General features: G+C 45.5%; 1 protein-coding gene across 50 annotated transcripts in view; it reads right to left on the minus strand.

Annotated features, from left to right (window-relative positions):
• Positions 1-24782, minus strand: part of LOC141578437 (uncharacterized) — a 511397-nt gene that overhangs the window by 466683 nt on the left and 19932 nt on the right. For 43 of the 50 annotated variants that reach the window (XM_074368867.1, XM_074368840.1, XM_074368860.1 and 40 more), the window contains 2 exons: positions 23233-23392; positions 19456-20182 (listed from right to left, as the gene is read on the minus strand). In XM_074368867.1, coding sequence (XP_074224968.1) covers positions 19456-20041 — 586 coding nt within the window. In that variant the 5' untranslated portion in view covers positions 20042-20182; positions 23233-23392. Of the gene's footprint in view, positions 1-12795; positions 13113-13216; positions 13361-19455; positions 20183-23232; positions 23393-24782 lie in introns of all 50 variants that reach the window. The other 7 variants (XM_074368876.1, XM_074368873.1, XM_074368874.1 and 4 more) reach the window with 2 other exon arrangements.

Genomic DNA, 24782 nt, shown 5'->3' on the forward strand with positions numbered 1-24782 from the left:
GCAGCTCAACCAGAAACAGTGGATAGCTTTTCACCAAATGGACTCGAACAGCCCATCGGACTACCTGGAAGCCCTTTTTTTCTATTAAACCCACTTCCAAGGACTTCATCATTTTCTGATTGGTGGACTTGGCCTCTGACTGGCCTACTCTGAGAGCTCCCAGCCTCACATCCGGGGGTGGGAGAGGACCCTGCTCTTCGGGGAAATCAGTGCGGAAGGCGGAAATCTTCCACCCAGGTCCGCACGGGTAGAAGTGCCACAACGTGCTCAGAAAATATACCGTCAGCAACCCTGGGCTCCCATGGACTGATGTCACATTAACCAAACTCATGAGAGACTGATGCAAGAAAACCAGAAATTGAATTTATTAATGTAGCAGGAGATGTGAAACTACGAACCAGACTGAAATATCAGAGTTCAACTATGAGTACAAATTCTCCTCAACGGCCCAATCACGGGCAGGCAGTCACATGGCAACCATGGACAGAAGCAGAGCAGGAAGGGTTTCTAGATTAACTCAATGGACTAAATTTCTGTTATACGAACAGATCTGCAGCCCAGAAGACATTTAACGCCAATCACGGTGCACTGTCCGTGGACAGTGGCTGAGACACGACTGTGAGCACCTGTGTAACTCTCCTTTCCCTGTCCTTTCTGGGCTAAGTGATGCACAGAGGTACAGAGATCCAGGGATGCAGATACCTCTAAACACCCAAAGCCCATCCCTGGGAGCCTCGAAACCAGACAGCAAGGGTTTAAATTCCAGCTCTGCCACTTACTAGCTCTGTGACCTTGGCCAACTTACTTACTCTCTCTGTGCCTCAATTTCCACATTGTAAACCTGGGATAACAATCAAATCTCCCTTACTCACTTGTTGTGAAGATTGAAGGATTCATTTCTGTAAAACGCTCAGAAAAGTATGTAGCACATTTTTGGTGCTCAACAAATGTGAATTTAATAAGAAAGAGATTTACAAGTCTCCCTACTAATCATCTTCTGTGTTTCATGGCTAGTCTGAGTCCCAAAGGAAATCCTTATTTCCCCTCTTATAAACTCTTGGAGAGCACCCTTCTCTTGTTTAAACTGAGAGAAGGGATGCCTCCTCCACACTACTCTGGTCCATGGAGAGTGCTTCCCCCTTCACACCCCTGACCCCTGGCCAACGGCTAGCACTCTTCACAATACCAGATTGAGGTGTGAGTCCGGAGAGACAAGCAGGGCATATGAAACCTTTCCTTTCCCTCCAGTGTTGGCCACCCTTGGGGAGCACCCGGGATGCTCAGCTCCTTGGCAGGGCAGCCCTGTGCAGGATGGGGCAGATCATCTTAAGGGAAGGCTCGCTGTGGCCCAGAGTTACCTGGGACTGCGTGAGTCTCTAATTCTGGGACACAGTATCATGACACGCATTTTCCCACAGCCCTGAATTTCATGGAGAACGTGGCTTCATCAGTAATAAAGGAGACATTTATCGCCTGTCTGTTCTTCTGTGTCATCTCTCAGTTGGCTGCTGGAGAAAACATGTGTATAAGTATTGGGTCCACTTAAGCCCCAATATATATGAAGTACCAAAAAATTCTGTGGCTTAACATTGGTTCAGGGCGACTGTGTAACCGTCCTGACTTTGCTGATGCTAAATTATGGGTATAGGAACTATGGAACCTCCTCAAATATCTTTCATCATAAAACCAGCTTTTCTTATTTTCCTGTTTCTTAGTAATTGCCAAAGACTCTAAAATGATGGCTTCATACAAAACAGGAGCTAAACTTTATGAGCCCTTTGACATTCCCACTGTGCTAAACACTTTACATAATTTCTAATTCTCACAATTCTGCAAAGCATATACGAGCATCCCCATCTCACAGACGAGGGAGAAACTCAGAACAAACTGACTCAGGCTCACGTGGCTCAGTGGCAGCGCGTGCACGCAAACCCAAGTCAAATCACTACACTCCTTCTTCTATGTACAAAATCACCTCCCACCAAATGACACACAGCGGCTGGGTCAATACTCAGGGAACTCAGTACACTTTTCAGCTTTAAGGTGCTCAAGAGGCCGCTTCTAGCTGCTTTATAAAATCCCGGCTCACTCGTTGCTAACACTGGAATAAAAGACCGATTTTGCCATTGTCTGCACAGCAAGTCTGAAATGTTCACAGCGAGATGACAGAATAAAACAAAGATATAAGCAGAATAATTTTTCCAGGTAGACAGACATAATGGACATTGTGCTATTCTGAAGCACTAAGCAAAGGAATCAAAGCAAAAAAATATTCGTTAAGCCTTCTTTTACAAACAGGAAAATTAAGACTGTATGAAGGTGCAACAGCGCCTCCTATGGCTAAAAAGACCTTCCAGGTTGCCGGGAAAGATGCAACACAAAAATTGCCTGTTGAATCAGAAACAAGAATCAGATAACTAAAAGCTTATGTAGCACATACTGCAGTTTGTTTCGGGGAAGGGAGGGGTATTCAGTATATTATCTGACATTGCTAATACTCTTGAATATAAACAAAAGACACAGGCTCATGGAAACTCATCTTAGAAGAGGAAAGAATCCAGTCCAGCCACTTCATTTTACAGGAGGGGAGACTGAGATCTGGGATCTGTCCTTCCGGCAATCAGCAGCAAAGCTCTCTCTCCTAGGCCTCATGTCATGCACTGTAGCAAAAACCAACAGATCTGTACTAGACCTCTATTCATAAAAGTCACGTCTGTATTTTTCCAACAGTAGGTAATCTAAGTATCTTGCAAAATACTTCTCAAAGAGCCAGGAAATCATACAAGTGTTTTGAAATACAAAAACATTTATTTGCACATTAAAACAGCATGAGCTTTATTCTATTAAAAAAAAGTGACATGTCAAATCAATGTTTTGATATTTTAAAACCTATTAAGCATGCAGAAAAATAAATCAAAATTTCTTTAATCACAAAAGAAAGAAGCTTATTCCCTTAAAATGATCAATGTGGATTTTTCTAAACTTAATAGTTCCGGTCAGATTTCTACGAATTTAAACTTCTGAGTGGATGGTTACACGGCAACATGAATTCTGAGTTGTAACAACACACATTCTGTGTAAATAATCTTCAAGGCCGTCTGCTTAAGGTGATTTAACTAGTCCCTGTCTCACTAGAATGATACAGATTTCATTAAACCTTCATACTGCACACACACACAAAACCCTGAATCCTTGTTACTTTAAGCCATATTCATATATTCATATATATGCATATTGAATATGCATCAGAAACAAGCCACCCTCTTTAGTATTCAGAGTTGATCCTTCTAAACTATCTGTCCTTGTGACAGCATATTTTTACTCAGCAGCTCTTGGGTGCTTCGTATACAAGGCGTCTACATCTCACAGTCAAACAAGGTAAACGGCATCACTCAAATTTCACAAATGAGGAAATGTACTTAAGCCATGAAAACAACTTACATATTCATCATCAGGAAAGAAAAGAGTAAAGATTTTACTTACAATATTCACTGACAAAACTTTCCTCCATACTAAGACTACATAGAACCAATTCAGTCTTTGTAAATTTTTCTGTCAATAAGCACCACTAGAGAAAAACAAGCAACATCATTAGCAATGGTTGGACTTTCAAAGCCCACTCCTATTTTGCATTATAATCATTTTTAATGTTTTGTTTTTAGTGTTTACAGAGCACTAAAATAAAAAAAAACATATACTTTTTAAGTCATTGCCTGAGAATGCAACATTTGTGAAAATGTACAATTTCAATTTATGCCACTCTGTCTCACATTCTCACTGGTGTGTCTCCTTTGAAGGCTTCATCAAACTGAGACCGCTAAAATCGTTCATTTATGGACTCACAGGAGTTCGGGAAACCACTCAACACGGGGCTGATCAGAGGAGCCATTGAGAAAGCATCCTGTGCAGCCTGGGTTACAGCCCTGAGTCTGCCAGCGCCAGCTGTGTGAGATTTTGGACAAGCTGCCCCATCTCTCAATCCCTCAGCTGCAAAAAAGGAGACACTGATACCTACCCTTAAAAACCTGCTATGAGGTAAAACATGAGGAAAGCATTTTAGCCTTAGGGAGGTGTCCACTCAGAGCAAGCTTGGTCATTATGATGATGAGGATTACTTTTAATAAGTTAAGGCAGACAAAAAATTAGAAATCACCATAAAGGAGAAACATTTTATGTCAATGAGCATTTCCTTTTGAATGGATTGCAGAAAGTTTTATAGAATTTTTTCATAAACCAAATTTTGTCCACTGATTATAGATTTACAGGTTCATGGACATGTCTCCAGAAAAAGAATTAGAGGCCTCTAACCTCTGAATACTAAGAAAGAAAAGTTTAAAAAAAATCACGGGGGAGATTATACCTCACTTGAGAGAGTATGTGCTCAGCATGCATGAGACCCTCAATTCAGACACCAGTAACTCCATTTAAAGACTTTTTTTTTCAAGAAATGGAGAATTAAATAAAAAAGATGGAGGAATACAGAATTTTTTTAGAGACTCAACTCAGATTAAAGATGGGGGAAAAATATCCATTTCTCAAAGGAAATCTTGAGAACTATGTAAACCGGATCTGAGTTGTCTAATCTTTTAACATTATTCATGAATTCCTATTACCAAGTCTTAAAACTGCCTGATAACCCACAGTGGTGATACTGATCATAACAGCTGCCAACACGGATCGAGCTCCGGCTAGGAATGCTCTGTTCGGCCATCTCGGCCCCTGTGGCCTCACCAGGCTGAGAACACTAAATTTTGTCATTCATGAGCATCTCGTGTAAGTCCTCCCTTTATGCTCCTCACTCTCCCCTCACCAGCCCCTCTGAGGGAAGCACTGTTATCATCTTCCCCACCCGCAGATAAGGCCACTGAGGCACAGAGACTAAACCTGCTCCAGGTCACATCGGCATAAAAGGACGTCTATATTTCTGCTGTTTTAATATTGACAAAGGAATCTGAGATATCAATTCAAGGGAGAATGTTAAATAATCAAGTCTGTAAGGTCTTCACCTCAAAGAGCAGATAGTACAGATTCCTGATGTAGGATGAGGCTGCCGCCACAAACTGACTCAGCTTGAAATTAATATCCAAGATGAAGCAGCGGATACACGTAAATATTCACGATTGTCAACTCCGCTCACGGGTCTGGGCCCATCACTGCCTGAACGGGGGTGAAATCCCCACCCCTGTCAGGGATGGAAGCGTGGCTCTTCCCAGTGTCACCCAGGCTTCACGGGCTGTATCCCCCCACAGGCTGTCCTCAACGATTAAAAATCTCTCAAGATTTTTACACCATGCAAAACTGAAAGACATTTCTGCAGATGGAGCACTTTCTCAGGCTTAAAAATTTTTTGCTTACACTCAGCAAGGGGGAAAATAACACATGACTCTGCAAAGTCTCTGAGACTCACCACTCACAAGAGTAGAATGGCCTCAGCACAAGATGACTCTTCACGGATGAGAACAAAATAAATCCGCCCCCAACCACAGGCACTCCCAGAGACAGCGCTCAGCAGTCTTCTGCACACTCATGGTTGTGCAGCCCTCAACACCATCTATTTCCAGAACACTTCATCACCCCAGGAGAACACCCCTGTCACTAGCTGTCACTCCCCAACCCCCCTCCACCCAGCCCCTTGCAACCATCACCTGCTCTCTGCCTCTGCATGTGCCTATTCTGAGCATTTCAGATCACTGAAGTCAACAATATGTGGCCGTTTGTGTCTGCTTCCTTTCACTTAACGTGCTGTTATGAAGGCTCGTCCATGTTGAAGTGGTATCAGCTTCTCTCTCTTTTTTTTTTTTGAAAGTGTTAAAGTTTATTAGAAGTTGGTAAGTACTATCAATAAGAGTAGAGAGGAGCATAAGTGATTGGGTTTCAAAGGGAAAAGGGCGGGTTGAGCAGTCAGGGTGGACTTCCCAGAGCTGGTGGCCTTTTTCATATTCCCCTTTATTTATTTTTTCTTTTTTATTCACTCTTACGTCTGAATAATGTTCCACTACATGGAGATACTACATTCTGTTCATCCATTCAGCAGCTATGTACGGACGAGGTCCAGAAGAATGAGTGTAAGAGGTGACTTGGCAGGGATGGCATTTAAGCAATGGGCAAGATGTGCTTTGAAAAAAAAAAACCAACAAACAGAGGCACAAGGAAATTCAGCACGTTTCTGAGAAAGTGCATGCTTGCTTCAGCATGACTGCCGTGCAGGCCTGGGGGGGGTGGGGAGTGACAGGAGTCACAATGAGGGAGTCACCTGAGAATATTCCCCATGCAAGCAGCTCAGCCATTTCTCCTCCTTCATCCTGTATTTTAGAGCCATTTTTGATAGGTTATCTATTTCAAGTAACAGTACTTTGTTACACATCTGATCATCTGCATCAGATCACCTTACCTCCAAGGCACAGAAAGTCATTCACTGACTGGAGCAGCTCCAAGACATAACGGTGATGGATCAGGGAGTCCTGCAGCATCCCGGCCTGCAGGCACAAACCCCCACATGTTCCATGGTGATGTCCGGAAAGTAAAATGCATGGAAATATCTCACTGCTTGTGCACGATATCTGCCCCCAAATTGCCCCAAAATCATGCTGGCAAAGCACTACTGAGCCCTCTCTCTACAAAAAAAAAAAAAAAAAAAGTTAGAGAGAGAGAGAACAGAAAAGAAAAGAATAAATCTAAGAACGCAAATTTAGGGTCTTCCATTGAAAACCAGCAAGCATCACTGCCAGTATCTCAGCTGAAATGTTCCTGTCTTCAAAAACCACTGCCCAGTTACATTGCAAACGTGATAGACATATATGTATTCCACATAGATGATATTACAGTAGGATTTTTCTTTTCGAAATTTCCAGTTGCAACATTAACACAAGAGAGTTTATGTTTCAGCTTTAAAAAAATCAATTATCTTCCACTTTCTTAACTTTGAACCTATTATTATTTTATAAATGTTGCTATGCTGCAAATTATAAACCAACTGTTTGGATTCTGCCAACAAGAACTTTATGACTTCACTATTTCAGAGCAAGATTTAATGATGCTTTGAGAAGTGGGGCCTGGGGCGCTCACTAACAGCTCTTTAAATACTGACAAGAATGTGCTATTTAAGTAATGCAAAGGCTCTAACTCTACATTAACTCAGAAACCAAAGAAACTACACCAAAGCCTTACTTTATCATTTTAAATTTTGCTATTCTTTTGAATATTAAATTTCTTAAAAGATAAGATTTTTTTTTGAGAAACACAGCAGCTGTATTAAATTTCCTCTCACCAAGAAAGCAATCTTTATCAAGAATAAATACCCCTATGGAAATCCAAAAGACGGGACGTTTCTAGCTATGTGAACATGCAGATCTCACTCGAACGAGCTCAACAAAGTCCTGGGCTACCCTGAAACTTAGCTCTTCTGTTCCAAATGTTGGCTGAGCTAAGATCATCACACAAGGCAGGGAAGAAGAGAAAAGTCCACCTGGCTGCATCCGTTTACTTCCAGACACAAGGTGCCGCTAGGGGGTCCCCGTTAATAAGCCCTCCCCATGAGGAAATCCGGCATCCACACTGCCCCTGCCGTCCCCAAGCAGCCCCGACGCCCCTCTCCCACTGGTGGCACCCCAGCCTGTCAATGGTCTTCTACTGACCCTCCCAGTTGGTGGCATTCTCCCCCTCTTCCCCGCTTCACACACAAACACACACACACACTCAGAGCCAGGACAGCCTTCCCAAAGCGCATATTTGATTACATCACCCCCACTTCAAACCCTTCAGAGGCTCCCTGGTACAGTTCTAGCCCCACCCCCGACCCTGCTCGCCCAGGCTCACTTCAGTACACAGGTCCCCAATGACCTCAGGTGCCCCCTGACCTGCTGCTACTTCCCACTTGCCTCCAGGCTTATTTTGACGGTTTGTCAAGGAAGTCTTCCTTCCCTGGAAACTCTGCACTTTGGGTTAGGTGCCCCTGCTGTGTTCCTAGAACATTCTATGCTAAGACAACTTCTGACACTGCTAAGCTCTCAAGAAGCAATACATTTTTCTTACTACTGTGAGTCCACCCTCTCTCCCCTGGACACTCAGAATTGCATGTGTTATGAATAAATGAATGAAGGGGTGGGTCTCAAAGGGACGGGCAGAGCTGCTCTCGCCCACCCCGACCCCTTCTTTCTGTAGAACATCAGAAGCAAATCCATGAGTACCTCTCCTGAGGGTCAATTTCTGCTGACACCCTTCACTGCCTCTTCTGTGTCAGTTGTAGTAAAAAACCAAGCTCCTCCAAAGCCCTCCAACCCTAGGCCCACTCCAGGGTCCTCCCAAGCAGGGGGACCATCCACCCTGGACCAAACAGTGCACTTTCCCCGAGTCCCCACCCCACAAGCCTCCAGGCCTCTACCCGGGCTGCTCCTGCCACCTGAGTCACCCTCTTGATTCCTTCTCCTGGCTGACTTTTACTCTGTCCTCATAACTGAATGTAGAGCCCATTTCTTTAAGAAAGCCCTCTCTGATGATGTTCTTTAGCTCTTGGCTGGGCTCCCTCTACAGCAGGACTGCTTGGCGACAAACTGTTTGTCCACTTGCTCCTCGGAGACCATGAACTCTTGGAGGCCACGTGGGAAAAAGGAGTGAGACAAGAGGTGTGGGAAGAGCAAAAAGCAAAATCACAGCCCAAGTCCCAGATTCAAGGATTCTGTCTCAGAAGAAAATAATAAAATGTTTAATACGTATGTCATTTGGCTATGATTTTTCTGGAACTTGGAAAGCAAGAGGTTGGTGTTCTAGTCTAAAATCCAAGTTACATGCAAAGAAATATACATATTCATATCCAAAGGAAACCAGAGCTGCTCAACAACAGTTTGCAGTTAAAATCAAAGGGACTTTGATAAAGGCAATCTCTCCCTCTCCCTCTCTCTCTCATTTTTTTTTTTTGTATCATATAGTTGTAGAAGTATTTGTATAACTAAGTGATGGCTACAGCCTATGATTCTGCACTGGAGTGTTTGGGGCTGAGGAAGCCCAGATTACATGCACTGTGTAAATACAATCACACCAAAACACTGACAGGTGCCCTAGTGGCTGAGCTGAAGTTCCAAAGCAGACAACCTTACGTTGCAAGACAGCTCTCATTAGAAAGTAAGGAATGCAATGTTCTGTACTCAATTACATACGTTATATGGGCCATTAAGCGATAGTGCATCTTGTCTAATGAAACCCCAAAATAAATTGTTAACGTCGATTTCCTCCATCTGACCCTTCTTTGCTAACTTTGGATATCAAACCCTCACTCCATACGGAAAGCTCAGATCTACGCTGCAGCAGGTTACATCCCGTGGAAGAAAGCCTATCAAGGGAGAACTGGAGAGTTTCCCTTCAGAAGCTGCTAAGTCTGGTTTTGCACCTGTACGTAATTTGCAACCACGTCAGCGTCAAAGCAGTAAGACCTTACCTCTGTGGGGCGAAAATCACTGCGGTGCTTCTGAACCATTAAAGAACACTGAGCTTTGTGAAACAGTCCTGAGGCACTTAAATCGTACTATTTGTGAACGGCTCCAAAACTGACCCAATTCACCAATCCAGGTACAACAGGGAGGTACCGGAATTAGTAGATAGAACATGCCCTTGAAGTCTGACAAGGCCCTGCTTGAATCCTGCTACAGCATTGACTAGCCGCTAAACGGACTAATTCCTTAACCCCTCTGAGAAGGCTTCCCAATCTGCAAAAGGGGGCTGCCACCGCCCACCTGGGAGACATGGATGTGAATGTAACACGCAAGTAGGGCGGCCGACTGGTACCTGACACGAGGCCTGGCTAGTTTCCCTCCGCTGACCTTCTTCCCCTTTAAACTTGCATTGTTCCCCCTGGTAAGGGTCAAGCCCCCGGACCAGACTGCCCGATTCTTCTGTGTATTCCTGGATACATGCCTTACCTTTAGGAGGCCAGAAAAAGAACTATCTCCTCCAACGTCACTATCAATATTCTTAAGAGTCTGAGTTTATTTAACTCTATTTTGCAGGGAGACTATTCCAGAACTGTCCAACCACCATTCTCCACTTTGGCTCCTCTCCCAGCGCCCGTCCCTTCTCACTTCAAATCTTCTGTCTGCTGGCCTTTTGTTGTTGGGAAAGAGAGTCCACTAGGGTGGAGACTCCCTAGGCCTCTGTCCCTCACTCACAGGTGAGTGTGACTACATTCTCCCCACTCCCCACTCCGACTCCAGCTTCCGAGGAGGTTCCCCTCCAGGACCATGCAGCCCCTGCATCATCCCAAGACGCGCACGTGTGGCCACAACCCTCCCTTCAGATTTCTTCCTGGGTGGCCCTGCCCACCCCCAGGACCCTTAAGGATAAATGCCATTGCTCTGAAAATCCCAAACGCCACTGACTGACACACCAAAGCTGCATGGTCTGGGCTTTCCTCCAACCCAGGCACAGCCCTGCCCCGCCTCAGCCTCAGTCTGCACCTCTCGAGATGAGCTCATCCACCTGCACGGCTGTGAACACCAGCTAAGAATGACGACTCCCAACGTGTATCTGTTGTCCGGCTCCTTCACCTGAGCTCCAGGGCCATAGAACCGAGTAGCTCTTTGAGGTCCTAACTTGGATGACAATTGGAATCTTAAAAATGCCTCATGTCCACCATTTACTCTAGAGTTCGATTCCTGGCAGGTACCTCCCAGGCTCCCAATTTTAGTAACAGACCCAGAACCCACCTAGGTGTTTGAGGTCACATTCAATTTCCCCTGTTCCTTCAACCGGCCCTGCCCTGGAATCAGTCCTGTCATTTCTATCGCTAAGCGAGTCTCAAGTCTGGTTCTTCAAGGACCACGGATGGAACCCCACAAGCTGAAAGGAAGGTGCAGTGCGTCACAGTCCTCCGAAGAGAGCTCCCTGGAGGGGGAGGCATCTCCTGCCGCTGGTCACCTCAGAAGGCACTGGATTCTCACAAAGGAGGCCCAGGAGAAGGGACTCAAGGTTCTCCTGTGGTCTGAACTTTGAAGGGCCCGAGGTTTTGGGCAGTTCCTTGTTAGCAGACACATCTGCCAGTGAGCAGATGAGGATGGGGGAACCCAGGCTAGGCTGTTCTCACTCCGACCCCTTGGCTATCGGGAGCCACGGGAAAGGCCTGTATTCAGGGCACAGCCCAGCCTTCACAGATCCCAGCCTGCATTTGCCAACCCAGATAGCCTAGACTCCTACTTGCGACTCTTATTTCTGTTCTGTTCCCCCCCAGAATGTGATGGACTCTTTCAGAATGTCTGGCCTGTCTCAAGCGAGACCAAGTCAGTGAAGGATGAAGTGTCCACAATTGGACCAGGGCATGAAAGGAGAAACAAGGTCTCATGGCCAGCATGACGGTGGTGGCCAAACCCTTTCCCCGGGTGAGATGAACCAGGGTGTGAGTGAGAATGCAAGGTCACTTCACGGCTGACGGTGGTTTTGAAGACTCACTATCGCAAACTAACGACACGTTCGGTGGACGTCAGCTGCAACAGACACGGAGTCAGCTATTTACTGCCAACATGGGTTAATAGTAAAGGCTGGTGCAGGGAGGCCTGCATGGCTGCTGAGGCAAACCACTGACCCGGCTCTGAATGCCCACTGGCTGGAGCAGAGAGGTAGCTACGGTCCCCTTTAGCGGTCCCTGTGTCCACCAGATCCAAGTGAGCCAGCTACTTAGGAGAAGGCCATGTTTTTCTGATACTCAGATAAACCAGCCTCGTAAAGGGAAAATAAGAGTGGCATGGAGTTTAGACCCGCTCCTGCCTCTCTATGAAGGCAAAGTAAAGTAAATGGCACGGGGAAGGTGAATGCAAAAACAAAAAACAAAAACCAAAAAACGGTGACTGCTTCCTCCAACAGCATCCCCTGCAGCTGCTCATCACAGAGCCTGCCACTTTCTCACCAGTGACCACCGTCCAGGAAGCTCCGTCACGCACGTCACACAGCGACAGCCCGGAATCGCGTGCCAAGCACGTTTGTGTGAAAGCCAGAATCAAGGAAGATGCTGCAGATTTTGCCTTTCCAAGTTTAATACTCCATGAAAAAAATCCCTCAGCAGCCGCCTAAATCAATTCGCATCTCGCTTCTTCAAAACAATCAAATTTAATAAGGGCGCATTTGTCACCAAACATAAGAAGGACCAAACTGGTTCCTCAAAGCAAGGATTTTAACAGGTATCAAACACCATTGGGTGATGTGCTAACAAAGTAAAAATTCCAAAAAAATAGAAAATAAAAAGATGACTAGGATTATATATGGATCAAGGCAACTGTTAAGGTTTTTGCATTTTAAACAATGGGGACAGCACGGAGGACAATCTGGCTATTTCCAATGCAGGGTGTGCACAGTCCACTTTTCTGACGCAACAACATGCTCACAGGGCGGTACAAGATAGAAAGGGAAATAGAAAAATGAAAAGAGGAACAGCGAAAATTAGAAAAACATGAGAACAAAAATAACTGAGAGCAATTACAAGAATTTACGTGAGTTTGGTGAGGACAGGGATGAGGGGACGGTGAGACCCACCCTCACCTATAGTTCCAGGGAAGGCAGGGGCCTGAGGTGAGCGGCGCTGCCGGGGGAATCCAACGTGGTCAGCGCCCCAAACCTAAACTTCACCTAGATGCGTGTAAACAGCTTTTGAGCTACAAAATGTGGTCGCATTTCAAGCTGGACAATTTTACTCACTCCCACCAAGAGTAACAGGAGAGAATTAGGATCTGTTCCTGCACCAAAGCATTGTTTAAAAAAGTAATGACTGTGGAATAGTAAAAGCAACAATGGAGTAAAAGTGACTGGAGGAGAACTTACTTGACCCGAGCTCACAGGCCGCGTTATCTCACTGACGTTCAGATGCTGGCTGAGCCCTTACGGTACCAAAACAGACAGACCCACCAGGAGGGAGGTTTAATGCGCTGCTGTATTTTGATGCCGGGAGCCATGCCTTGTACACAAGGTTCTGGGTAAACAATGGTGACAGTATCAACCACTATGGGCTAAGCACACAACCAGGTACTCCGCCAAATCCCAAGGACAGACTTCAAAAGGCAAAAACAAGCTGGCATTCTATGGTGGGTCTGCAGACTCAGAGCCAAGCAGTTGCTGAGCAAACATGTCACCAGTGCCTCCTGTGACAAAAGAGGAGGCACTGGTCAGGGGGCTCTGGCAGGGCTCCAGGCTTCCACTGCTCACCCACCATTTTGTCCAGGGGGAGATTTTGGTCCCTGCTTACGTTGCACCGATGTACCGACATTAACTGACGCCTGGGGACTCAGCAGGAGGTGACAGGTGACGGGAATGGAGCCAGCCTGGGAGTGGCACGGTGCTGGCATCTGTGTCCTCAGCTTTGCCCAGGCCACAACATCTGCCAGCTCATCTACAAGAAACAGAAGGGGAGAAAGCCGTGTAGATCACGGGGCCCTGTGAGGACAAGTACAGGTCATGGCCACGAAATGCCTCGCCCCTTCCTTAAGATATAGATGTATGTGCGGGGAGGAAGAGAAAATTCATCCAGAGCCCGCCAGGCATCACAAGCAGGTGGGACTCGGGTCCCCTGTGCCTGTCACTCACAGGACTGGTCTGGACTTTCTTTTTATTAATTCTCTGGCATCTTCTCCTCTAACTTACCAACAACCAGAAAGTAGAATCTGATTTTAGACTCACAGAGAATCGCAGAAAACCTCCTCCACATCAGGCCCGGCAGCACGTGCCAGGCCCTCAGACCGTACCTGTGGGACCGCCATGAGCCCTCTCCAGACTCAAGGCCCGAGGCCGTAGGTCGGGGGGGCACAGATTCCCACACTCTCCCCAGCAAAGGGGAACCACCTCTCGGCAAAGTCATCTCACCTTCTTCTCCCCGAGGGACATCTCGATGGATACACAGGGAAACAGAGCAGAATGTGGGGGATAGGCAGCCCAGAAGAGCTCGTCTGCACTTCAAAGGCAAAGTGGGTTCATTGACATAATCACAGGGACAAAGTGAGGACGAATCTTTCCCTGCTGTGTCCCATGCTCCGAGACACGCATTTCCCTGCGTAAGGAGCTCACTTGGAAGCCCCTGGCAGTGTTTCTGTTGTCCTAAATTGGCATGGTGGTTGTCAGGCAGGGAGAGAGGGCCTGAGCCGTGCAGGTGCTGGACCTGGGAGGCAGGAGACACTGGCTCCACCCCCAGCTCAACCAGCACCTCATTCTGCGTCTCAGGATTCAGCATGACATCTATAAGCAAAGGGATGAGATTGTCCCAGGAGAGGCTGCCAATAGGAATGAAATGACAGCCATGTAAAGAAAGTTTCCAAGTTGCCACATTTAAAAATGTAACCCCCCCAAAAAAACCCTAGAAACTGATTTTTAGAACATATCTTACTTATTCTACAGTATGTAAAATACTATCATTTTGACATGTAATCAATAAAGAAAGAAACAAATAGTTTACATTCTTTTTACTAGACAAGTCTCAGCGTCTGATGTGCATTTGACCTACAGCACATCTCAGCTCAGAGCAGCCTCCTCCCCAGCTCTCCTAGCATCAGTGAGTTTGGCTACTCTATTGGACAGCAACTCCAGGGGTCACACCAGGGGAATTGGCTGAAAAGCGGGAGTAAGTGTCCATAATAACCCTAAAAGAATCTCTCTGAAACAAAGGCGGATTCACTTTTAAACGTCTGAAAACCGGCGGGTTTCACCTCCCTCACGCCTTGGCTACAAGACAGCCCTCCTCCTTGCTGATCCCTTTCTGGATGTAGGGAAGCAACCCTTCACACAGCCAGGGTGTCCGGGCATCCAGGTAGACTTTCCTGCACTCTGTGTCCAATCTCACAAAGTCCTCCTTCTCAAACAGAATGTAGAGCAGGAGGATCTTTTCCCCAGATTGTTGGATGCACAGTCCAGACACTTGGACTTGAGCATGATGAAGAGAGACTCAGTGAAGTCCTCGAACCTCTTCTCCACCTCCCTGCAGTCCTCGTAAATTGAAGGCCACGTCGGTGCACGGCTGCTCGGCCACCTCCCCATGCAGCACAAAGACAAAGAGCCGAGAGTCATAGAGCGTGGTGCCATACAGCTCCTCTGCACGTGGAGCTTCTCGAAGGTCTTGGCCAAGAGGCAGTCGGTAATGGTGACAAGGCCCACGACATTGCGGTGGGTCTCGAAGTCGCTCCACCCATTCTCGGGCGCATAGTGGTGACTGTAGTGGATACAGAGTGCCAACTGCGAGCCGCAAGGGATGATCTGCCTCACCAAGGAGATTCGCTTATAGATGCAAAAGAAATTCTCCTCTGAGATGATCCCCACGGGTTGGACCACCACGGGGAGAGTCTGGTGGTCCTCAGCACACTGCACGTAGTCAGGGATGTTCAGGTTGCAGGCCCTGACGAGAGGGAAGAGGAGACCGAGGTACATACTGTGCTGCGGGCTGCGGGCCTCACTGGGTTGCGGTGACCTGGTGTGTACCAGTCAGATGGCAGGGGAAGCCCAAGCAAAGCCGTGGGTACAGTTTGTCCTCAGCGTCTGCACATGGCTACCGCAGCTCGGATCACATTACGCAGTTTTGGTCTAGGCTTCCTCCCTCTGCAGAAAAGGGTCATTTCTTGTTTTCTGTTTCCAAGCACCTAGCCAGGCCCTGATGCAAAGTCAATGCTCAAAACTGCTGAATAAAGTAATGAATAAAGGAACTGCTTCCACACCCCTCAGCAGGATATAATGCAAAGAAACACAGTAGGATCAAAAGACCTGGATTTCAACTCCAATTTATTTGAACCCCTAAGCTGCAGAATACCTGATAAGAAAACTTGCTTTGGGGAAGAGTGTACAGTTCAGTGGTAGAGCACATGCTTAGCATGTATGAGGTCCTGGGTTGAATCCTCAGTACCTCATTTAAAAAAAAAATGAAACAAATAAATTAACCTATTTACCCCCCTCAAAAAATATATTTTGAATTCCAAATTCAAGAAAAAATAAACACCTTGCAATTGACACAACTTTGTAAACATGAGTATACTTCAATTAAAAAAAATTCCTTGCCTTACAAGAATATATCTGAATTATGGAACTTTACAAATGTAAAATGCCTAGGGTACCACCTGCATAAAAAGAAGGAAATGTACAAATTTACTATCCCTCATTTATGAGCTATAGTTCCTTTGGGGGTTTTATAACCTCTCAGAGTTAATTTTCTCAGATTAAAAAAGAAGGAAAAATTACCGGATTCTCCATACTGCTGAAGAATCAGATAAACCTATGATAGCATCTGACCCACAGAGTTTTCTCAATAAATGCTTGTTGAATGAATGAATAAACAAGCAAAATGAATGCTGCTCCCTGCCACAGAGCATCATGTTGGTACTGCCTGGAAATTCCAAGCCCACGTTTCACCCGACTCTACACTAACCATGGGTGACCTGGGCAGGCCTGTGTGCTCCTCTTAACCCCAGTTTAATCATGAATAGAAATGAGGGCAATAACACAAACCTCATAGGGTTAGTGAGTCATTACTGAATTGTATCCCAACTTTGCAAGATGGAACATTTAAAGAAACTTGGGCAAAAAGTCCGTAAGCCCTCTCCATATTATCTCTTACAACTACATGGGAATCTACATTATATCTCAAAATAAAAAGTCTAATTTATTAAAGAGGCTATTGAGGTTAAACGAACTCACTGTCTCAAATAAGGAACACACAGTACAAATAGGTCAATGCCCAGCCCATGAGATACACTCAGTAAACATTCCCACTGAGCCCACTGGTCCCTCCAACTTCAGAGCACGATGATGTGTCCTCATGGCCAGAGGCCCCTGCACCTGAAACTAACAAAGCTAATGGTCCCCACTTTCAAGATCCCCTGCCACCACCATAGGACTAAATTTGTACTTGTAATTTTTTCTTTATATTAAATAGAGAAACGTAATTGCATAGCCTTCAGGCCACCAAAACCTGACTACAGAGATCATGATGGCAGCCCTTCTTCGTGAAACAATAAAATGAAAAGCCATTTCCACAAGATTTCTGTGTAAATCTACTAGGGAACTTCATCCTGGACTGAGAGGAAGAGGACTGGGGAGGAGGGGGCAATCTGCGGCACACAGATCCATGGGCCACCTGACCCACGATGGACTTTAGACCCAACACTCACCCTCAAGGAACTTCAAAATAGACACAGAGTGCTGTGGACAAGATTATTTTTTTTTTTTTAATGAAATCCCAGATTCTCTCGCAGGTTTTGTTTCTACCGAGAAACAAATTTCTTATGTGTATAATGTTTCACAAAAGACATAAATTATTATCACCCCAACTTGACGCATTAAGAAACTGAGGGAGAGAGGTTTATCACATTGTGCAAGATTAGAGAGAGGCAAAAAAAAAAAAAAAAAGATTAGAGAGAGGCCACGTCGGGCACTGTATTTAAACCCAAGCCCCTGTTCCAGTGCTCACAATAGAAAGTGGGATATACTGCCCCTTTCCTGCCCTCTCCCTGCAATAAATGTCTGAAGAGTCTTTTCTGTGCCACCTGGAATCACAATCACTTCAATTGTCCACAAAGAGCTATGTCACTCCTTGGAGGATATGTCAAAATCTGTATGTTGAATGGGAGGAGAGATTTGTATATTCGGTTTCTCAAAGGAAACTTGGCTTAAAAGAAACTGTAAAGCACTTTTCTAGTCTATGTCTTCATTGTGCAGAGAAGGAAACGGAGGCTCAGAAGAGATGAGGAAAGGGTCTTATTAACAAATATTGCCTCAGCGCAGCACCAAGCCAGCTTTGGGCACTTCTGGGGGAGGATCTGGAAGGCCAAGGAGAATGAGTCTTAGAAAACGGAAAGAGAAGAAGCATACAAGGCCCCGTCTCTACACCACCATACCATGAAGTTCCACCAAATTACCCAGTATGGGTGCAGCGAACATTAAGGTGGGATAAACAGGTTATAGAAACCTGGAAGTCTCAACCATAGTGGAAATTCCAACATTTACTTTGTTTTTTTTCCCAGTTCAAGCATCAGCTCAGTGGGCACTCTGTACCAGTCACTACACGAGGCCTGGAGTTCTCCCAAATACACAACTCTTATATCACGTGAGCAAACCACACACAGGCCCACCAGAAGGAAAATGCCCACAGATAAGGTGGAATTAATGAAACTGAAAGCAGCCAACCAGCATATATTACTAGCAAAAACGGTGCTGCTAGAAATAGACTCATGGACATAGAAAGCAAACTGTGGTTAGCAGGCAGGAAAAGGGGGATTAACAGATACACGTTAATAAATATAAAATAAATGACAAGGACCTACTATATAGCACAGGGAACTATATTCAATTTCTTGTAATGAGTTGTACTAAAAACAATCTAAAAGATATATAGATACATATGCATATGTTTATAAGTGAATCTCTGCTGTACATCTGAAATTAACATTCTAAATTGACTACGCTTCAATAAAAAATAATTTTAAAAAATATGTAAAAATAAAAGCAACGCCATTTAGAAAAAATAAAAGAATACTCTGATCCCCTTAGCTGTAGGTGCTGGAGAATTCTGGTTACAAACACCAAGTCCACTGGATCACTCCAGCACTGGCTGTCACTCTTTCTGACCATCAGAGAGTCACTTGGCTTCAGTGAGTTTACTTTTCTCTTCTGTGAAAGGCTTCAGTTGCAACTAACGATGGATAGAATCTCATCATTCACAAACCCAACAATTAAAGAGGACTTCCCATGGGCCATACTCTGGAAATATGAAAATATAGGGTCCGAGATATTTTCATGGGTAGAAGTAATTTATGCCATAAAGACATTAATTCTTCTTGCTTTGATAGACTGATTCAATACAATTCTGTTTAGATTTCCTACCAGATTTTTTATGGGTAACAAGATAATTTATGGTCAGGAACAACCAAGAATCTTCTTTAGAACCAGCACTGGGAAGGTGTGTATAGGTCAATCATTTCCACTGGTCTTTCTGAAGTGATGAAAACGTTCTGGAATATTAATGGTTGCACCACTGTGAATATGCTAAAGCTGCTGAATTGTAGCATTTAAGTGGGTGGACTACATGGTGTGTGAACAATATCACAATAAAGACGTTAAATGAAAAAATATTTCTTGACAATTATTTTTCCCTCTATACAACTAGTCTGCCCCACAATTTAAGAAGAACCAAAAAACCAAAACTAACCAAATTTTGCCAGGAGATCTTTAGGACTGCAAAGTCCCTGAGTCTCCAACGCCTCTGGTGGTGCTGTTCCTGTTAACAGACCCTAGCTGGGCTGGGCTAGTTAGGGACTGTAACTATCTTTTTAAGATCGAGGGTCACACGTTTCACCCTGGGAGAGGGAAAGATGGAGGATGTCACAGCCTCATGCCTTCAGCTCATTTTAAACTGAATCAAGCCTTGCTTTCAACACTGTAATCCCTTTCACTATAAAAACAGTGACATCATCAAGCACCGCCATCATAACACGTGAAAGTGTTCAAGGTACTTACCAGGGGCAGAAACACTGAGGGAGGAGACGGAAGCTCTCTCAGCACTGACGCTCCCTTTTCCCGACTCCACCAGGAGAAGCTGGGGTTCACAGCCGGAGGCTCTCAGCCTGGGGAGCAGCGCCCACACCACTGAGCTGGTCCCCAGGGAGAGGGGAAGGGAGACGAGGGCAGCCCATGGGTCGCGGGGCAGGGAAAGCCGGGGGGGGGGGACGCGGGCTGTAGCCCCGCTCGGAGGCCAGCCCCAGCCCCAGCCCCAGCCGCCCGCCCCCATCCGGGTCCGCAGAACCCGCCCGCCCGGGACACAGCCCGCCCAGGGGCGGGGACGGGCCGGCGGCCGAGGAGAGGCAGCCGGGGAGGAGAGGACTCGCGGGTGGGAGAGGGGAAAGGGACGCCAGCCACGGACAGAGGGGAGCCCGGCTGGGGCGAGAGGCGGCAGGTGCACACCTGGCCCTGGACAGCTGTGGCCGGGGCGCCGTTGCAGGAACAAAAGTCCTACCAGGCGAAAGAGCTGAGCAGAATTTGGGGCCGATCCCCTGCTCGGAGCTGGAGCTTCCAACACTCGTTCCAGCTGGCACCGACTGCGCATGCGCAGGAGGGCCAGCGATCCTCTCTGGGTTCTGTGAGAGAAGGTGGGGAAGCAAGGGACGGAGAAGATGGGAGGAGGAGGGGAGAAGGGGAAAAGTGGAGGGAGAGAAATGGACAGGAGGAGCAGAGAGAAGGCAGGGATCTGGAGGGTGGAGGAGAGTAGCAGTGATGGAGAGAAATAGTTTTAACTCTGGGGGCATCCTGAAGGAGGCAGCAGTCCTGCCTCTGCACACTTCTCTAACCCTTCAAGGCCCGCAGCTCATATTTTACCTCCCTGGTCCAGCCCTCCACCCAAGGCCTCTGCAGGACCCCTACGGGGATCACACCCGTTGCCCAAAGTGGAGCTGGGTTTCCTTTTGCTCTGGGAACCAAGCACCCGCAGGTGTTGTCGCTCAGAACTACCTTGGAAAGAGTACATATTCCCCTTTTACACGCTGGGACACAGGCAGGCAAGATCTCTGCCTTACCTCCACTCTCCCAGTTTTTGTGCTGGCGGGGAGCGGGAGGTACGAGGTCAGATACCAGAAGGATCATACTGCCTGAGTGTTGATGCATAGTCCCCATCCTTCCTGGGTAAACCACACCCCACCTTCGGGGAACCATCAAGGGCTCACAGTATGTCCCTGGGTGTGGGATAGCTGCCCTCAATTCCAGTGCCCAGCTTGCTAGGAAGATAGGAGTGTTACTGAGTCCAAATTCATTCTCGTTAGTGCAGGACAGGCCAGTAAGTTGGGAGACCAGGTGTTGGGGCATGGAATAGCAACTTTCTGTAGACCTAGATAGCAAAATAATGTCCTGGAAAACCATCTCCCCAAGTCAGAATTCAGGCTTCTTTCCTACGAGCTTGGTTTTTGCAATCTTCTTGATGTAGGGATTCTTTGTTGTTAGAATCCTTTGTTCTTGCAGCTATCTGCCTGGGTCAGATCCCTGTAAACCTCCAACAAAACAAACGTTATTTTCTATTATGTAACTTGTTATCTTTATATGAATGGAAAAGTGTTAAAAATCCTTAAAAGACAGAGCATTCAAAATAGGCTCTCCTGTATATTTTAGGCTCTAGGCAACATTGTTTTACAAGCAAGATGAAGCCTAGGAGACAGAGCACAGGGTTAAGTCAAAGGAACAGATCTAATATGGAGTCAGATTTGTTCTTTTCTATTACCAGGGCAGAAGACACTTGAGGATTTAAATCCCTTTAAGTTAAAAATAAGTAATACTTTAAAGGAATTTACATACATAGGTCGGAATGTGCATAGCATATCTGGAAAACACACAAAGGATTGTAAACAGTGGCATCTCCAGGGAGGGCTGAAAGAAGAGAGGATGAGGGAAAACTTCTTTCACTTGTGTATTTTTGTGCTCTGTTTGAAATTTTTTAACCACATGCATGTATTTCTTTTTCAGTTAAAAAAAATGTGTAATGGAGCAAAGGAGTAGCAAGCTCAGCAAATACAGCAGCCATGGAATCACTGAGCCATCACTTTTGATTTCAGCCAGGAAGCATTCATTGACTCTCTCCTATGTGCCCAGTGCTGTTTTAAGACTTCTTTTATTATTTTTCATAAAATAATTTAGTGCTATTCCTCACCCCTGCCCATGGCTGGTGGAAAACCAACTGAGTTTTTATTGAGTTGTTTTCCAAGAAGTAGAGATCAGTTATAAACAGAACACATCTTCAGGGCAAAACAGGCGGAGTGGTTTTCCAGCAGGCCAGATAGCTATGAAGGGTTTTCAACAGAGGCACACAGAGCCTGAGAGAGAAAGCCTCCAGGACCCTAAAAAAGCTGCCCAAACTGCCTTCTCCATGGCACTACTGAAATAGGAAAGAAAAAATCTGACTCCATATTAGATCTGTTCCTATGACTTTAACCCTGTGCCCTGTTTCCTAGGCTTAGTCTTGTTGGTTCTGCACCTTTTGTAAAACAATGTTGCCTAGAGCCTGAAATATACAGGAGACCCTATTCTCAAGGCTCTGACTTTGAAGGATATTAACACTTTTCTATTCACATAAAGATAACAAGTTACAGAATAAAAAACAACATTTGTTTGTTGGAGGTTTACACGGATGTGACCCAGGTGAAGAGCTGCAAGAACAAAGGATTCTAACAACAAAGAATTCATACACCAAGTTTGCAACAACCAAGCATTCCCACTTCCCATTTTTAATATAAGAAGAGCCTGAAATCTGACTTGGGGTGATGGTTCCCCAGGACATTATTCTACCATTTCTCAGCTGGCTTTCCAAATTAAAGTCGCTATTTCTTGCCCCCAAAACCTGGTCTCCTGATTTATTGGCCTGTAATGCACGAGCAGAACAAGCCTGGACTCGGAAACACAGACATTGAAAGTACCCATTTGGTATATTAAATGACCTGCTTCTACTCATCTTCCTGACGTTTTATTCTCTTGAACACTCCTGCTATGTTTATGAAAAACCTGTCATGTGGACACATTTCCACCTCTAGCCACTACCCTTCCAGGTAAGAACTGATGCCAAGAAGGCAATGGAAGTTGCTAGAAGGTATTACCTGGACAAAATAGAGCAGAAGTGGGTTCTGGCTGATGTTCAGGAGCAGGCTGGAACACCTGACAAGATGTTATAAGTACGGATAGACAGCTGGGCACCAAAGGGGAAGCTTCTAAACTTCCATGAGGGACTTATTGGATAGGAAGGAAAAGTCCCAGACTATAGCTCGGATCCCACCACGAGCTTCCTGGGCGAGTCTGGGCAAGTAATTTAAAATTTCTAGGCCCGTGCTGTCCAACATGGAGCCACCAGCAACATGCAGGATTATGAAGTTATTATGTAGCCAGACAGAATTATAAAAAGACATTTTATTGCAAAGGCCCAGCAGGTATAATATTTAAAAACGTTATTGGTTATCTTGATCTAAAGAGTTATTTTTGTATGTGTAGGTTTCTGTGGTTTGTAAGGCCTGTGACTAATGATTCCGTTACAGTGAAGTATTTTGAAATTATAAGTTACTGGACACAGTACCCTCATATAACAGTTGAAAAAAACTGATCCACATAAGCAAGGTGATCTGACTTATTAGTTATGAGCAGGGGCTCTGGGGCCAGCCTTCCTGAGTATAAATTCTCACTCTGCCTCCAGGGGGTTCTGTGTGAATCTTGGACAAATTATTGTTGTTTTTGTTGTCGTTGTTATTATTTGTGCCTCTTTTTCCTTACCTTTTAAGTAGCGAGGAATATGTAGACTCTATCTCCTACTGTGTTGGCAGGATTAAATGAGTAAACGTCTGTGCTGCCCACTTCCCTGGGTTTCAGCATTCTCCAGGCAATCAGTGCCAAACTCAGAGGCATTCTCCACTGTCTTCGTCAGTCTGGGATGCTGTAACAAATTACCGTGGGTCGGGTGGCTTAAACAACCAGCATATTCCTTATGGTTTGGAGGCTGAGACTTTCAAGGTCAATGTATCCTTGAGAGGATTGCCAGCTCGAAGATGGCTGTCTTCCCAATATCTTCATATCCCAGAGAGCAGAGAGAAGCAAGCACTCTGGGGGCGTGTATAAGAACACTAATCCCATTCATGAGGGCTCTACTCTCATGACCTCATTTTATCCTACTAATCACCTCCCAAAGGCCCCACCTCCCAATACCATCACCCTGGTAGATGGGGTTTCGACATATGGATTTTGAGGGGATGCAAACATTCAGTCCACACATCGGCTAAGTCTCCCCAACATGCAGTCATCAAACCTGTAGCTAATTTCAAAGTAATATTTATGTCTCTCTGCCCATTTCCATTCCTACATCCACTATCACTGAAGCCCTGTTACATTTTATTCCTTATTTTTCTGGTAGAGATTTAATTGATTCATCTAACTCCAATGCTCCCCTCGCTCCAGTCTGCTTAACAGCCCTGCCAGGTAGGTCTTCCTTAAAACACCTTCCCACTTCACCTGGTTGTTTTTTAGTTGTAAATGTCAGAATCCTCTCCACACCCCATCCTATACCTTTAATCCGTTACACTACGGCTCACTATGTTATTTTCCTCTTACCAATGTAAGAAATTTCCATAAGCTTAAGAGCTTAAACCAGCACAGATTTATCAGCTTATGGCTGTGGAGGTCAGAGATCCAACACAGTTCTCATTGGGCTAAATTCAAGGTAGCAGCAGGGTTCCTTCCTTCTAGAGGGTCTAGAAGAGAATGTTTCCTTGTTGTTGCTGTTTTTTTTCAGTTTCCAGAGGTCACCCACCTTCCTTAGCTTGTGCCCCACGACTTCCTCCATTTTCATGGTCAGCAGCCTTTCTGAACATTGCTCTATGGCTACACCTCCCTCTGATTTTAAACTCAGCTGGGAAATGTCCTCCATTTCAAGGACCCCTGTGATTACATTCGGCCCACCTGGACAATCCAGGCTACTCACCCTATTGTCTCATCTCAGGATCCCCTTGTCCCATCCCATTCAGGCATTATGAATGTGGCTGTGACACTCACCTTTTGTAACATTTCCTCTCATGAGCATTTTATGGTTCAAGGCACATATGAATGACTTTTTGTTTTTCTTCCTTAGCCTTTCTACATTCAGTATGTCTGGTGAGATTATATGAATCCTTTTTATTTGTCCCCCTGCACTAATCTTTAATAATGTATCATGGGTTTAAAATGCTAACTGATAGACAATTTAGAAGACAGAAATCCTCTAAGATTTTTGTCCTAAAATATCTGTCATGCATTTTGCCATTTACAGTAAAATGTCACAGGTGGCTTCCCTG

The sequence above is a fragment of the Camelus bactrianus genome, chromosome 8 (genome assembly GCF_048773025.1).
Source record: "Camelus bactrianus isolate YW-2024 breed Bactrian camel chromosome 8, ASM4877302v1, whole genome shotgun sequence".
Classification (NCBI taxonomy): domain Eukaryota; kingdom Metazoa; phylum Chordata; class Mammalia; order Artiodactyla; family Camelidae; genus Camelus; species Camelus bactrianus.